The sequence below is a fragment of the Balaenoptera borealis genome (assembly GCF_965194805.1).
Source record: "Balaenoptera borealis genome assembly, chromosome: 3".
NCBI classification, from domain to species: domain Eukaryota; kingdom Metazoa; phylum Chordata; class Mammalia; order Artiodactyla; family Balaenopteridae; genus Balaenoptera; species Balaenoptera borealis.
In genome coordinates this window covers 106,887,747-106,902,570 of record NC_138866.1, presented here as the reverse complement: position 1 = coordinate 106,902,570, position 14,824 = coordinate 106,887,747, and the positions used below count along the sequence as shown (strand labels likewise).

General features: G+C 44.1%; 1 protein-coding gene and 1 long non-coding RNA gene across 3 annotated transcripts in view; both read right to left on the bottom strand.

The window, feature by feature from the left end:
* The window catches only part of LOC309626862, an 844,624-nt gene that overhangs the window by 270,860 nt on the left and 558,940 nt on the right, over positions 1-14,824 (bottom strand). The window lies entirely within an intron of this gene.
* Positions 1-14,824, bottom strand: part of LIPC (lipase C, hepatic type) — a 177,675-nt gene that overhangs the window by 144,886 nt on the left and 17,965 nt on the right. The window contains exons 2-3 of one of the 2 annotated variants that reach the window (XM_082388132.1): positions 13,730-13,827; positions 11,477-11,609 (exon numbers count right to left, since the gene is read on the bottom strand). In XM_082388132.1, the coding sequence (XP_082244258.1) occupies positions 11,477-11,561 (85 nt within the window). In that variant the 5' untranslated portion in view covers positions 11,562-11,609; positions 13,730-13,827. The remainder of the gene's footprint in view (positions 1-11,476; positions 11,610-13,729; positions 13,828-14,824) is intronic. The other variant, XM_082388133.1, reaches the window with a different exon arrangement.

Genomic DNA, 14,824 nt, shown 5'->3' with positions numbered 1-14,824 from the left:
TGGGGTGGGGCTAGATCTGTGAGTGGTCCCAGGCCCAGGCACCATCCTCCGAGTGTGGACTCCCCTGCTTGAATTGGTCATCTGGATGTCTCCTGGTGTGAGTCGACGGTGGAGCCCCACCCTCCCTCCTGAGTCTCCTCTCCAGCTCTTCCTGCTTTGACATCACTCGTCCTGATCACAAATCTCAGGGATGGGAGTCTCTCTGTGTGGCGTGAAGGTGGTGGCCAGGGCATGACAGTAACACACCAAGAGGACCTAGTCGTGAAACAGTGGCAAGACCTCATGGAAGGAGATTTCTCAGGTGCTGTTTTGCTGATGTCATCAAGCCCCCTGTGGAGGGTCCAGCTCAGCTTGTGAAACCAACCCTGTTCCTAGAGGATTCTTGGATGAAGAAAAATGCTCTAACCTTTTCAAAGCATCCTTGGTTGCCTTAAATTGGCCCAGAATTTTCAGGCTTGATATCATGAGGCCTCTCCTTTTTTTGGTCTGCCTGGATTTGTGCTTACATCTTGTTTCTGAGGGGCAGTGATGGAGGCTGAGACACAAGGGAACCAGGACTGTGTCCAGGGATGGGTTTTCTCCTGGGCCATTGAGAGGTAGACATTACTCACAGTGGGTAACGTGAGTGCAAACTTCTAGTTAGAAGTGGCCAGGCCCAGAGAGGCTCAGAGTATGTCCTAGGATCCCCTGGCACCGAGTAACATCCAAGGTGGGAAACCTCTGAAAGCCAATGTACCCATGTGGGCTCTGAAGGGGCACCATCATCACCAGAAATAAGCACCAGTGAGAATCCCAGGGACCCTGGGAGCCTTCCCTGCCGCTTCCTTTCTCTGAGCCACAATTTGCCCTGTAAAGTGGTGATAATGACGCTTATTGCACAGGAGGGTTGCATGGATTAAGTGAAATAAATAGGCAAAGCATTTGACACATTTGAAAGTTCTTAAAAATAATAGTTACTATTATTTCATACTTCTTGGTTCTACTCAAAGCAACATAATCATCAAATGTATGTTTTTTATTGTTAGCACTCTATCCAAAAATGGATGTGTGTCCGGCCCAGTATAAAACAGCCTTGGGACCAAAGGTCTAATGGTCATTTACTGCTTGGCTTGCTCTTACAGAATCGTGCCTTTGTCCTGCTGGTGTTTGGGAATCTTTGAATGGCTCAAGGCAACTGAGTTGCACTAGGGTTGAGGCAGGGGGCAATGTTTTATGTTTAAAGTGGATAGAACTTTGCGCTCATATTTCTCTCTACCATTAATGGTTAAATAGCTGACACCAGATGAGGTAGCTGTGGAAGGTCTCAGGGTACCACGATGCCTCTCAGTGAGCTCTCTTGACACTCAGGATATCAGTGCTGGAAGGGATACTACTGGTGAGAAATCGGAAGCGCAGGAGGTAAAGGCAGCCACCTAAGGCTGTTCGGCTAGGGTGGAGGTATTGAGAGATGTCAAAGACATTACCCAGGTTTCTTGGTATGTGAGAAAATGAAAACAAACACAACAGCAACAAAAAGGAGGCTTGCTGGCAGCCAGACCACGATGTTCCCAACTGAACATAGACAACGCCCACAAAACAGAAACAATGTGCTACGAGGACCCTTTGCGGCTACATTTGCAACAGGACAGAAAGGAGGCCACTCTGAATCCAAAAAACGTGACTAAACATCCCCTGCTTCCAACTAACAAGGAGAGACTGTTGCTCCTGTACCAATGCCAGCTCTAGCTCTGCCTGCTGGAACGTTATTGATTAAATTAAGCAATAATGAGTTCACAATAATTAATTATTAAATTATTTAGATACTAGATCACTGAATGGCCCCCTCCCCCTTTGACAGAATCCCATCCAGAATTGCCCCTGCTTCCCCAACCCTTCCTTAGTTTCATCTGGCACAAGCCCAAATTTTCTAAGAAGCCCCTCTCAACTCCTCGTGCAGGGATGCCCCCGGGTTTCTCTGGAGTGCGTCCTCCCTTGCTGCAGTAAGCCAAATAATCCTGACTTTCATTTGACTCCAAGTGTGTTCCTAGTGGCCTTTGGCTGGTGAACCTTTACATCTGTAAAATGGGCATAATGATACCCGCCCAGTATTCTTTACGGGGATATTATGAGAATCAAGTGATATCATGTAGGTAGGAATAAGTTTTTAAAGTTGAAATTGCTATAGGTTTATAAACTAGTGTGACGTGGAATTTGCAAATGGTTCTCTTTTCAGACTTAGAAGAAGGTGCTTTTTAAATGGAAGGTTCCTATTCAAGCTTCTAGTATGTGTTCCTGCCTCAGTTTCATTGGTGTAAATCCCTCCTACCATTTAGTGTTAGGAATAGCAGTTAATAAGTAAATTTCAAATAGACTTGCCCATGGGCTGGAGCCCTCCTGGGAGGAAGATCTGAGTGTTTGTGGGCACCAGCCAGGTGCGGTTGCAGAGCCTGTAACTTCCGAGTGCCAGCCCTGCCTTTTCCTGCTGATAGCAACGCTTTCCATCAGGGAGTGGCTGGGGTTTCAGCCAGGCTGTGAGGGGAAGCCATCCACCAAGCAGGAAAGGCAGCCAACAGCCAAGTCCCTCCCTTTTTCAAACACCAACCTCAGTGGTGGCCCCACTGCCTCCAGGGTGAGGGCCAAACTCATTAGCATGGCCTTTGATGTCCTCACCTCTGGCCACTTCTTTTTTTGTGCCCTCCCCTGAGCTACAGCAAACGTCTCAGGGATTCCCAGTTTCATTTTCTGTTTTCAAGCCTCCAAGACTGGCTCATGCTTTTCCTTCTGCTTGCTACATCCTTCCACTTCTCCTTCAAGGCTCAACTCAAATATCACTTCCTCTATAAAGCCTTCTCTGCTAACCTCTCCTGCCTCAGGGCCTTGAGATGTTTTGTACCTAATTGTGCACTTATCATACTGTGTTGAAATTATGCCTCTTCCAATCTCTAATCTACACACACACACACACACACATACACAGGGCTGTAGGGGGCCCCAGACTCGGTCAATTGGGAAGCTCCTTGATGAATGGTAGTGTGCTTTTTCATTTTTGTGTCCTTAGGAACATGTTTTCGTACAAACCATGGAGCCTGGTACACAGTAGGTGGTTAATAAATGCTATAATTTGCTGGTGTTGATCTTGTTATATTTCAGTATAAAGAAGTATGTTGTTTTCACTATTTTCGTTTCTCTTGGGATAAGGAAGCTGGAACATTTGTCACTGGAAAGTTTTTCTCAGTCACAGAAAGGCCAGTCCTAGTCAACTGAGAATCACAGGCTCTGCCCAGCTCTTGGTAATGCCCAGCTCATATGAAAAGAATTTGCTGGATCCTATTTTCAGGCCTGCCAAGGCATGCTTTACTGTGTATGGTTAATTCATTTTTGCAACTAGTATTTTTCTACCAATTACAAGTAAATCTCAGCTTGGGAATTTTTTTTTTTTTTCCAATTCAAGAACCACTTTCTTTTCAGCATGACGATGATTTATTTTGGAGGAGTAAATTGTCACAAATATCTAGGGTTTTTATATTATTTGGGAGATGGCTACCCCTGAGGGAGGTCAATATTCAGGATCAATAGACACTGATATCTCTCCCCTTCCCCGCTCCAGGAGACTGAGAAATGAAAGCCAGGTTTGCCCTGGAAGCTTGTATTGTTTCTGAGGGAAGAGCCTTAAGCCTGAAAATCAGGAGACCTGGGTTCAAGTCAAGTTAATGTTTTGCCATTAACTGTCTATTTTTGTTTTTCTAGTGGTTCTCAAGGTGTACTCCCCGCACTTGAAGCAGCACTTGGGAACTTTAAAAATGCAAATTCCTGGATCCACCCCAGGCCCACTGAGTTAGAAACTTGCAGATGGGACCCAGAAATCTGATTTTAATAAGATTTATTTATTTAACAAATTTAATAGAATTTATTTATTTTATAAATAAATGAGATTTAATAAAATCTTATTTTAATAAGTTTCTCATACACACTAAAGTTCGAGAACCTCTGACTTGTCAAATCCCTTTGTTTTATCATTTTGATGTGAATTTTTAAATTATTCAAATCATAAAGCAAAACACTACATACACAGTACAACATTACATAAAATTTGGAAGAGACAAAAATTTAGATATAAACTCAACTGGAGTCTGAACACATTTGTACATTTTCTTCTAGTAGTTTTTTTTTTCTCACATATACGTTTTCATGGAGTTGTAATCACAAGACACACACAGTTAGGTATACTACATTTGTCCCACTTAGCCTTGGAATGAAAATACTATTCAGTGTTGTCACCTTTATATCGTCATAAGAACTATTTTAATGCCACAACATGCCATCTAAAAGCTGTTAAAATCTACTTCACCAGGCCCCTGAAGGTGAACGTGTATATATGGAGGAGAAAATGCTGGGGACAGACAAAGAGGCCTCCCCTTCAATGCACTTGATCTTCTCTTTACTTCTTCCTACCCCTCCCCTCAAATCCCACGGTGGAAATATAGAAACTATGAGTGTTTCTGGAAATAAGAGTCATAAGCAGAGAGGAGAGTGACGTTAACCAAGTCATGAGTTTTCCAAAGTCATCCAGAAACTTGGTTTTTCCCATACCTGAATCCTCTCCTGAAACCCTGAAGCAGCTAAGGCGTCACTGCGCTACCTTGTGGCAATGTCTATGAATTACACCTTCTCTTGAGAAGCATAGCTGCACCCTGAATCTTCCAGTGTGGGAATGACTCGAGTTTGTCTCCTTGCCCTAAGCTGGGTGTCTGATTGTCAGCAGCTGGGTGCACCTGCTGTCTACCTTAACATAGCAACCCCACTCCCTGCAGGACTGGCTGGGCTCTGACCCATTTTTCTGGTTTTCACCTTGGGGCTGCAGTCTGGCCATGATCCTCAGCTTGTTTGGCAGGGGTCCAGATGTTTTGCCTACTCCTGGCCAGCCCCCTTCTCTAGTGGGCTGGACTCTGATCCCTGGCTGACAGGGCCCCACTCTAGAATGAACACTCTCCTGGGAGCCAGTGTACGGCCACCCTTCTGGCTATGAGAATTGCTGGGCCCCATGGATGTCAGGCGCACACCCCAGGTTGAGGTCAAGGTGGTCACATCCCCTTGGAGAATGTAACTGGGACTGCTCAGCCGTGTCTTGTGGACCAGACCTAAAATCGGGCAAGCCTTTGGCTCCGCCCTGCCTCTCCTTCCCTTCTCCCTGCTGACTCGCCTGCGAGGACGCAGCATGCCTTGTAGCATTGTGGCAGCTGGTGTGGAAAACAGGGCGGTGAGAATGTGGTGGTGGGGATCTTGCTCACCTGGCCCACAATTAAATATGGGTTCAGGTCCTGGGTCCCTTGTGAAAGGCAAGCAGCGTGGGAGATAGGCTGCTGTCCTCTCACCTCAGGCTTGTCCTCTCTGGGTACGATGCCCTCAGGAGGGCTCCAGAATGGCTCAGCCATAGGGCCAGGAAGTATGGCAGTGGGTGGGAGGGTCTCTAGCAGAGAGCATGTAGAATTTCACAAGAATTCTGGGGCTGGCTTTCTGCTGATTCTGCTTTCATGTACTTGCCCAGGTGAATGAGTTCCATCTCTGGATATTACCTCAGGTATTACTCATGAACCACCTTCCCTGCAGTCGTGGAGGCCTGTTAGGAATTTTCAGGTCCCGCTGGGGCTGTAATTCTGGGCTTGGCTGAGCCCATGAGGATGGTGGGAGGTGGCCTCTCTAGGGACAACAAATCCAGGACCAATCTAATTGCAGCTTACCAGGTTTTTAAAAAAAACTTTTTTTTTCTTTTACATTTAAACACGTAAAACACATACACACACATTCTCCCTCTCTCTCTCTCTCTCTCTCTCTGTCTCTCTCTCTCTCCACGGCCTTAATACTCTTTATAGATCTTTACATATATTTCAAATCCCTAGCAATATACATGTATGTAGTTTTATCATAGTTGTGATTCAATATGTAGGTTATTTAGTCCTCTTTTTCTCCCCCACTTTATTGCCTATAAAATTTCCTCATACTTATTTTTTAAAAGCTACAAGACCAGTTTTTATGTAACCTTTTGGAGGTCACAGTTCCCTTTGATAATTTGCCAGAAGTTATGACTCCTCTCCTACCCTCAAATGCACATTCATACAGCCTTGGGTACCATCCTAAGAGGCATCCAGTCTCTCTGAAACCCATCACTGGGCTAGGTTAAGAACACTTGTATTGTACTATGAGTGCCTAAGGGTCAGCATTAAGCCTTTTATTTCTGAATCTCATCACTATCGTTCCCAGAAGTTCCTAGAACTTCTAGTAGTAGGTATTCAAAACAATGCTTGTTTAAAGGAGGACTTAGTAATACCTGGACCCTCCATCCTTGATGTTTATTGTTGGGTATTCAAGTTGTTTTCAGTTTATTGCAGTTGTGATGCAGTATTGCTATCAACTCCTTCCTATTTTTTTTTTTCTTCTCCTTCCTGGAAGGCCTGTTTTTGGAAGGTGTTTGGACTTGGAAAACATGTGTACTTTATTGGCTCTGTGCCTTTGCTTATGCACAAGGAAAGCCTCCACTTTTGTCCAGATTTCATCCTGCAAGACTCGGCTCAAATGCTGCTTCCTCCCAGAAGCCTTCCCTCTACGTACTTGGAAGTAAACTCTTCTCCATCTCTACCTGCACCTTGTCTTAGTCAACTCAGGCTGTTGCAACAAATTACAATAGACTGGGTGGCTTGTAACCAAGAGAAATTTTTCTCACAGTTCTGGAGGCTGGAAGTCTGAGATCAGGGTGCTAGCATGTTGGGGTTCTGGTGAAAACCCTCTTCCAGGTTTCCTCACATGGTGAACAGAGAGTGAGTAAGCTCTTTGGGGTCCCTTTTATAAAGACACTAATCCCATTCACGAGGGCTCCACCCTCATGACTGAATCACCACCCAAAGTCCCCACCTCCTAAGATGCCATGCTATTGAGGGTTAGGATTTCAACATATGAATTTTGGGGGGACACAAGCACTCACTCCATTGCACCCCTCTCCAGTGGTACTCAGCATATTTTATGGTTTAGTTGAAAAAATTTTATATATACATCTTATCTCCTTTATTAGACTCAGTGGTACACCTCATATATTTGAAACCCAGAGCAGATCATTTTAATACCACTTTGCTCTATAAGACAAAGCTATTTTCAGTTATATGCATGCAAAAATCAGTAATAATCACTATTTTCTTGATTTGTTACTTAGTTTTAAAGCAATGAACAATTTAAAAAAGAAGAATACATTTCCACTTTAAAGATACGCAAGTGCATTAAAGATACTTCCTGGAAGAACCAAAATTTTTACTTACCAAACAAAATATTACACTTCACAATTCACTGTAAAATCTGTTTTACTGTTTTACATTTTAAACACAAAACTCTAAGTGGTCACACGGGATAGGAGAATTGAAGTTCTCGGGTTCTGGATCTTTGTCTTTATAATCACTACGGTATCATTTTTAATTTCAAATCTGCGCTTCAAATGCAAGAACAGGCAGTAAGTACCACGGGATTTGGAGACGTGAGATGACCTAAGTGAGCTGGGAGGATTCTGAACCATTAGACACTTGCAATGAGCACATGTCACAGTCCACGAGAATCAGGGGCCAACTGCAAAACCGGGAGGTCTCTAAATTGACATCGACAGAGAACATTTATTCAAGGAGAAGTAATATAAAACTGTGATTATCTGAAGTTTACATATATATTAATAAAACTCAACAGTAACCACAGCAGTTGTTTACAAATTTGACCAAAAAACTATTTTGAGGGGGAGGGGCTTTAGTTTTATCACTGGCATTATACAGAATTGTGATGATGAAAGGAAGACCAACTTTTAGTAAGTTCTATTATTATTTTGCATTCTCTCTGGATGATGGCCCCCTTATTGCTGCTGGCAATGCAGGCAGCTCCCATCTCCCTACCCTTGGTCCACCCGATTCAACAGTAAGCTCATGGAGAGCAGGGGCTACTGTGCAGTCTACAATTGTACAGTGTCTGCTGCACAAACACAGCAGTTCTGAGTGTGGGCCTTGGCAGGACCTCTGAGGATGTCCTCCCTTTTCCTATATGTGAGTCCAGTTTTCTTCATGTACTCTGGACAAAGCAACATATCACAACAGATTCAATACAGAAACAGATGAAAAAACCCAGCTGCTTCTATTAAACCAGACATTACAAAATTAGCAAAATTTCTTTGTGAACCAATGTCACTCTTCTGACTCACTTTTTTTGTTGTTGTTTGGAAAATACAAGTTATTCCTCATAATATCATGTTACATATGTTAGCATGTGATGACTTTGTTGTTATTTTTAAAAGCATTAAAATTTAAAAAAAATTTCTCAGTTTTAGTCTCTAATATGGTAGATATTGATACCTGTGTTCCACATAAAAAAAGAGCTCTTTGGGGGATCTCCCTGGTGGTCCAGTGGGTAACACTCCACGTTCCCAATGCGGGGGGCCTGGGTCCGATCCCTGGTCAGGGAACTAGATCCCGCATGTTTGCTGCAACTAACAGCTCTCATGCCCAACTAAGAAGCCCGCGTGCTGCAACAAAGATCCCGCGTGCCTCAACTAAGACCTGGCGCAGCCAAAATAAATAAGTAAAATAAATAATATTAAAAAGAAAAGAGCTCTTTGGAATTCTGAATAATTTTGCAGAATGTAATGGTGTCCTGGGACCAGGAAGTTTGAGAACTGTTGTATTAAAAGCACTGCCTTATATATGGCAGATGCCTCTGCACACTTCCTCGTTAAATGAATGAGTGACTGACGGCTGGGCTTCAGTTGCTTCTAGGATGTGGACTCTGTGGCTGGAATTGCAGGGAGGGGGCAGGCACCTTCAGCAGCGGTCATGGATACCACTGGAAGGTGGGGCTGCCAGGGTCTAGGAGTAGCAGCTACCATTTAAGCAGTATTGATCCTCCTGGCCACACCAGTGGGGCAGGCTGGGCCTCAGGCAGGGAGGTCTGGGGATGAGAATGATGGTAGCTCTGTGTCCTGGGGTCTTCAGGAGGCTCACCATATCTGGTTTCCCTTGGTGCTGGTAGGCAGGAATTATTCAAACAGTCCTCTCCTGTGAGAGGAACCGAGCAGAATGGATTTCTAGGGATCTCTGGCTGTTAAACCACTGGGTGTGAGCACAACGGCCAGAAACCTGTAGCCTTAGGCAGACAGATCAACCTCTAGGTGCCTCTCGCGGCTCTGCCCTGAGCAACCATGGGACCTCCAGCAAGTCACTTTTCCGCTGGCTGACTCAACCACAAGGTGAGAGTGGGATAAAATGTTTGCACAGTGTCTGGCATATACAGGGTACACAGTACATTAGTTGGTCCATTAGCAATGTCATTAATAATAATAAAAAGAAGTAAGCTGGGAGGGTTGGGGTTAAGGAGGAAGGGTCCTATGGGAGTTCCTCCTGGCCCCTGACTAGTGACAGTTGAAGCTTGGTACAGACCAAGTGTTCTCCACCTTGGCACTATTGACACTTTGTCCTGAATAATTCACTGCTGTGGGGCTGTTCTGTCCATTGTAGGATGTTTAGCAGCGTCCCTGGCTTCTACCCCCTATATGCCAATAGCACTCTCTCCCCAGTTGTGGCAACCAAAATCTCCCCTGGGGGGCAGTTTGGAAAACTATCCTACAAGGTATAGATACTCAACCTTTTAGGGCTCTACTGTGGGATGCTTGCCTCCCTGCAATGCCCCAGGCAGATGTCCCACCAGCCTCATGCACACAGATGTGGCTCACTCCCTGCAGAAGAAATTCTGCCAAGACATTCTGCTCTCAAAGGAACAAGAGCCCTCCTGACTCCGATCCTTTCCCTTGAAGAACCTTCCTGCTAATAGTGGCCACTTCCCTCAGCTTTTGGACAAACCAGGACCCTGGGAAAGCAGTAGCACAGGATTTGTTGAGGGAAATGTGGACGATACTCAGCAACCCCCGGGGAGGGCATCCTGCCTTTTATCCTTCACCTCGGCTCTAATGGCTTCCAACCCCCAAGTCTCCACTGAAACATCGACTGCGCCAATCAGTAGCAGAATGGATAAACCAAGGGTGGTATATTCATACGACGGAATGCTACAGTGACCAGAATGATGAGTCACACCTCATGCAACTGCATGGTTGAATCTCACCAACATAATGTTTAGCGAAAGAAGCCGGAAGCAAAAGAGCATATACTTTATGTGTCCATTATCGAAAAGCTCCCCCCAAAAGCAAAATAATCTATGTTAAGGCTCAAGAGGTGTGCAAGGGAGGCTTCTGGGATGCTGGCTCAGATTGTGAAAATTCATTGAGCACTTACGATATAGGCACTTTTTTAGATATATGTTATACTTCAGTAAAAAATTAACAAAAACAACATTCTGGGCCAAAGGGCAGGAAAGGCCCTTCACCAATATCCCTGTGAGCACGGAATAAAAATCATCAGCAATTCTGCCTGTATGGCTCTAAATTATTATCATCACTTTTGGACTCAGCTTGATAAGTGAGATGATGTATGCAAAATAATTAACCTTGTGGTTGACACACAAATTGCTCAGTGAATGGTAATAATTAATACTGCTAATAAGTTATTAACTGACCTAGTATACAAAATCATAATTAAATATAAAGAACAGCCTTTTTTCTTAAAGGAGAAAAAAAATGTTCTGGAATTTTCACGCAATCTTTGGGTAGTAAGTTCCTAATTCTTTTTGGAGCTCCCTCCAAGCAGAGTCTTTGAGGAAAGAAAAATCTAAGCCTCTACCTTAGAGTTTCTAGGTCCTGACCAGTAACCAGCACAAAAACAAAGTCCCAAAGGCCAGTCTCATTTGCCCAAAGTGTTCAGTTCACTTCATATCCATCATTTATTGATCCAATGCACTGTTTAGCCAGGAACCTGGAATCCACCTACCTGATCAAGCATTTGGATCTCTTTGGGCATCAACCTAGTGTGTGAATTTACAGACCAAACAGGTGTGACTGCTGTTGAATTCCTCAGTCTCAGAGTAAAACTTTGGCAGAAAAAGTGAAGTCTAGAAAATGTGCAATGATAGCTCTGTTTTCAACCTGACTGGAAAGAGGATTCTACAAATTCCTCTCTTCTGAGAGAGCCAGCAATTAGACAGCCCTCAGCAAGATGAAGCATTTCATTGCAAGCTGTTCTCCTCAACTGCAGATTAGATGCCAAATTAACTCTCAGGAAGATCTGAAACTCTTTCAGATTATTTGCCACCAAAGAAGTCTTAGCCTGACTATTTCTGAATAGGATACGCGAGAGACTTCATTGCTAGTTGCAAGCGCTTTGAGAAGACTTCTACTCCCAGAGTGGCTTCCTAAACTTTCAGTCCTGCCTACAAACAGCTACACGTCCCTGTGACCTTCGATGCCACTAACAGAACACCTGGTATGCTGTGAAGCAAGCTCTGTTCCACATAGCCAAGAACACTTGGATTCATTGTGACGTACATTTAAAAAAGAAAATCCATGCCCATTTCCGGAGAAAAGGCAGGCTCTTACCTAGTCCCAGGCTTTGTCCATGGGTACTTGATTGGATAAAGATGCAGAAAACCAAGAAAATAGAGACACACAGGGAATTTTCCATTTCTCCTGTCTCACCCGGGGACCGAGGTCTTCTTGCTAATTTCTGGAGCTAAAGAGAGCAGATTGCCTATTGATACTTTGTTAGAGAAGACTGCCCATTAATAATTAACCTTTTAAGCATGTTTTCTAGTGTTCAGACACTTTCCTTCCTACACTGAACCCAAATCTAACTCTATCTCATACAAAAAAAAGGTTGATTTACAAAAATATTTTTTATTCTGCTACATTTTGAAAATAAAATATCTTGTCGTGTACTCTTACCTTCTTGGGCCAAGATCACAGTTCTAAATTAATCAATTTAAAGTTAATGTGTTGCGCTTGGAAGTTCTGTCAAAGGTCAGGAGTAGGTGACTTCCACATGGTTGCCTAAGTCTCTCTCTGGCAGCATGCAAAGGGGAGGCAGGCTCCTGGCTGTGGTGTTTCAAATTGCAGGCTAAACCCAAAGAGAAAGGAAAGGACTCTGCTATGTGGAGAGCCCCCAGGTGGTCTGTTTTCTGTTGAGTTTAGCAAAATTGCTGGTGTCTGTGGTCAAAGAGTGATGGGTAACATTTCTATAGCTGAAAGGGGCAGAAAACCTCTATCCTCAGTCTAAGAAGGAGCTGATGGAGGAGCAAAGATGCAGAACTGGATGCCTTTGCTGGGGGCCCCATTGAAAGATGGCCCTAGAGTAAACACACTCTTTCCTCCTCTGTGTTAATGGATGCTCTAACTGGGTAGAGGACTGAGAAGTAAGGCCACTTGGCAAAACCAGACAGGGGAAATTCAGGTGTGGCTCTTGTAATATTCCTTGGGTTTCTAGTTTTATTTAAACTTTATTCATTTTTCAAACTTTTAAAAAATATCTATTATATTCCAGGCACTGTTCTAGGTACTTGAGATATGCAAGTGAAGAGAACAGACAAAGATTCCAGTCCTTGTGGAGCTTATGTACCACAAGGAGATGGGAGGAGTCAGATAATAGGTAATAGACATAATAAATAAGAGATTTATGTAGACTGGTAGAATGTAATCAGAGCTATGGAAAAAGGAAAAGTATGGCTGAGTTAAGGGGGTTGGGGAAGGTAGTGATTTTAAATAGAATGGTCAAGTTGAGCCTTGTTGGGAAGCTGAACTTTGAGCAAAGGGTTTGAGGGAGTTGCCCCTGTGGACATGCTGAGGAGAGCATCAGGTAGCCAGAACAGCCAGTGCAGCCAGTGCAAAGGCCCTGAGGTAGGAGCATGCCTGGAATGTTCCAGGAACAACAGCAAGGAGGCCAGTGATTAGGGAGACATTATTATAAGGACTTTGGCTTTTATACTACGAGACATGGGGAACCATTCTGAGCAGAAGAGTGATATGATTTGTATAATATTTGTAAAAGATCATTTTAGTTTGCAAGACTAGCAGCAGATTATTAGCAAACAAGGGTGCAAGTGGGTAGATCTGCTAAGAGGCTATTACAGTGATCCAGCAAGAGGTGATGGTGCCTCAGTTCAGCATAGTAACAGTGGAATTGGGGACTGATGGATGGGTGGTGGATATATTTTGAAGGTAGATACAACAGGATTTCCTGACTACTGGGATGTAGAGAAAGACAGGAGTTGAAGATGACTTCAAGGATTTTGGCTTGAGCAAGTGGGACAATGGTGTTGATATCAGCTGAGATGGGAAAGGATGTGAGTGGAGCAGGTTTGGTGATGGAAAATCAAAAATTCAGTTTTGCCCAGGTGGAGTCTGAGATGCCTTTTAGACATCCAAGTGGAAATGTTGGGTAGGCAGTTAGATAACTTGGTGATCATTGCCCGGATGAAACGAACTGATAGGACCTTCTGAAACCACTGGCAGTTTGGACAGATTGATCCTAGGCCAAAGCTTAACTCTGTGTTGTCTTGTGGCTTGTGTGTCTTGTGGCACCAGCTTCCAGAGGACTACAGCTTGGAGACCATCTAGTCAAATGCATGATTTCTGAGCGGAGGTTTCTGTGCTGGCTTCTTGACTGGCTCCATCCTACCTGCATAGTTAAGCAGGATCTGAAGGTTCCACTTTACTTCTTATTTCCCAGAAAGTTGGAACCTAAAACCAGCTGACTATCTACCTGGCTCCTCTCCCCTGGGCTCACCTCATCTCTTATCCTCTGGGTACTGCCAGGTACCAACTCCACCCCCAGCCTCACTCTACAGATTAACTCACCAAGAAACCAGTGAATCCAAGTGCCTCTGGGATCCTGGGTCTATTAACAACTAGCTGCGCAAAATGTTACTTAACCTTAATGAGTTCCATCTCCTCACCTGTAAAATAAGAGAACATGGGCTGGAGATAATACTTTGAGGTATCAACAATATATTTCCCCCAACCTCTCCCTCACCCTCTCCCTTCCACTTAAGAAGAGTAGAAAGAAGACTATAAACCTTTTGTCTTTCTGAAACTTAGGACCTAGGGTAAGTGAATTCTAACCAACAATGGCAAGCAAAAGGCTAAAAATGTTTCAAAGGGATGTGAAGGGAGAAAGAGTACCCCTACCATCCCATCACTAGAAAAAGAGTCTCTTGGGCTTTGTAAGTGGGTGGGGGGAGAGGGAGATTTGTCTATGAGGGCAGAGGGGACAGTCCCTTGCTTCCAGAAAGTGGTAAGAACCCGAAGAAAAAATGGCTGTGAGTGTGTCAGCAGGGGGACAAAAGATGCCCCTGTGCCTGTCATGGGGTGCGAGTAGCAGTGAGCCTTTGGTGACAACAGGTCATGAAGATGGGGAGGAGTGGCCCCTTAGTGGTCACCTATGTGGACTGATGTCAGGTGATCAGGTGCTTACCCCTAACCCCGTTTCTGGGTATTGTGTCAGATCCAGAACTGGGGGTGGGGTGGGGGAAGAAAGAATCTAGGAGGGCCTAAAAAATAGGAGTTTGGAGTCATAACTCAGGTGGGTTACAGAAAATAAAGGTATTTCTTCCACATCAGAATTTGTGGACTGAGATTCACACTTCTACAAACACAGGTATGTCATCAGTATTACGGATTTACATGTGAAGTGCCCAGCCAAGTGCCTGGTTCATAGTAGAGGTTCAGTAAATTACAGTGACTTATTTTGAGGCAGTATGCTTAGTGGTCAAGAGTCCAGGCTTTGGAATCAGACAGATCTAAGTTAAGGTCCCTGGCCTATCACTTACTAACTGGGTGACCTAGGGCAAGACATTAGTGTTCTGAGCTTTAGATTTTTCCATCTGTGCAGTGGGACTAAGTATATCTACCTGATCAGATTAAAGGAGATAATGTAAAGAGGTAAGCCCTTAG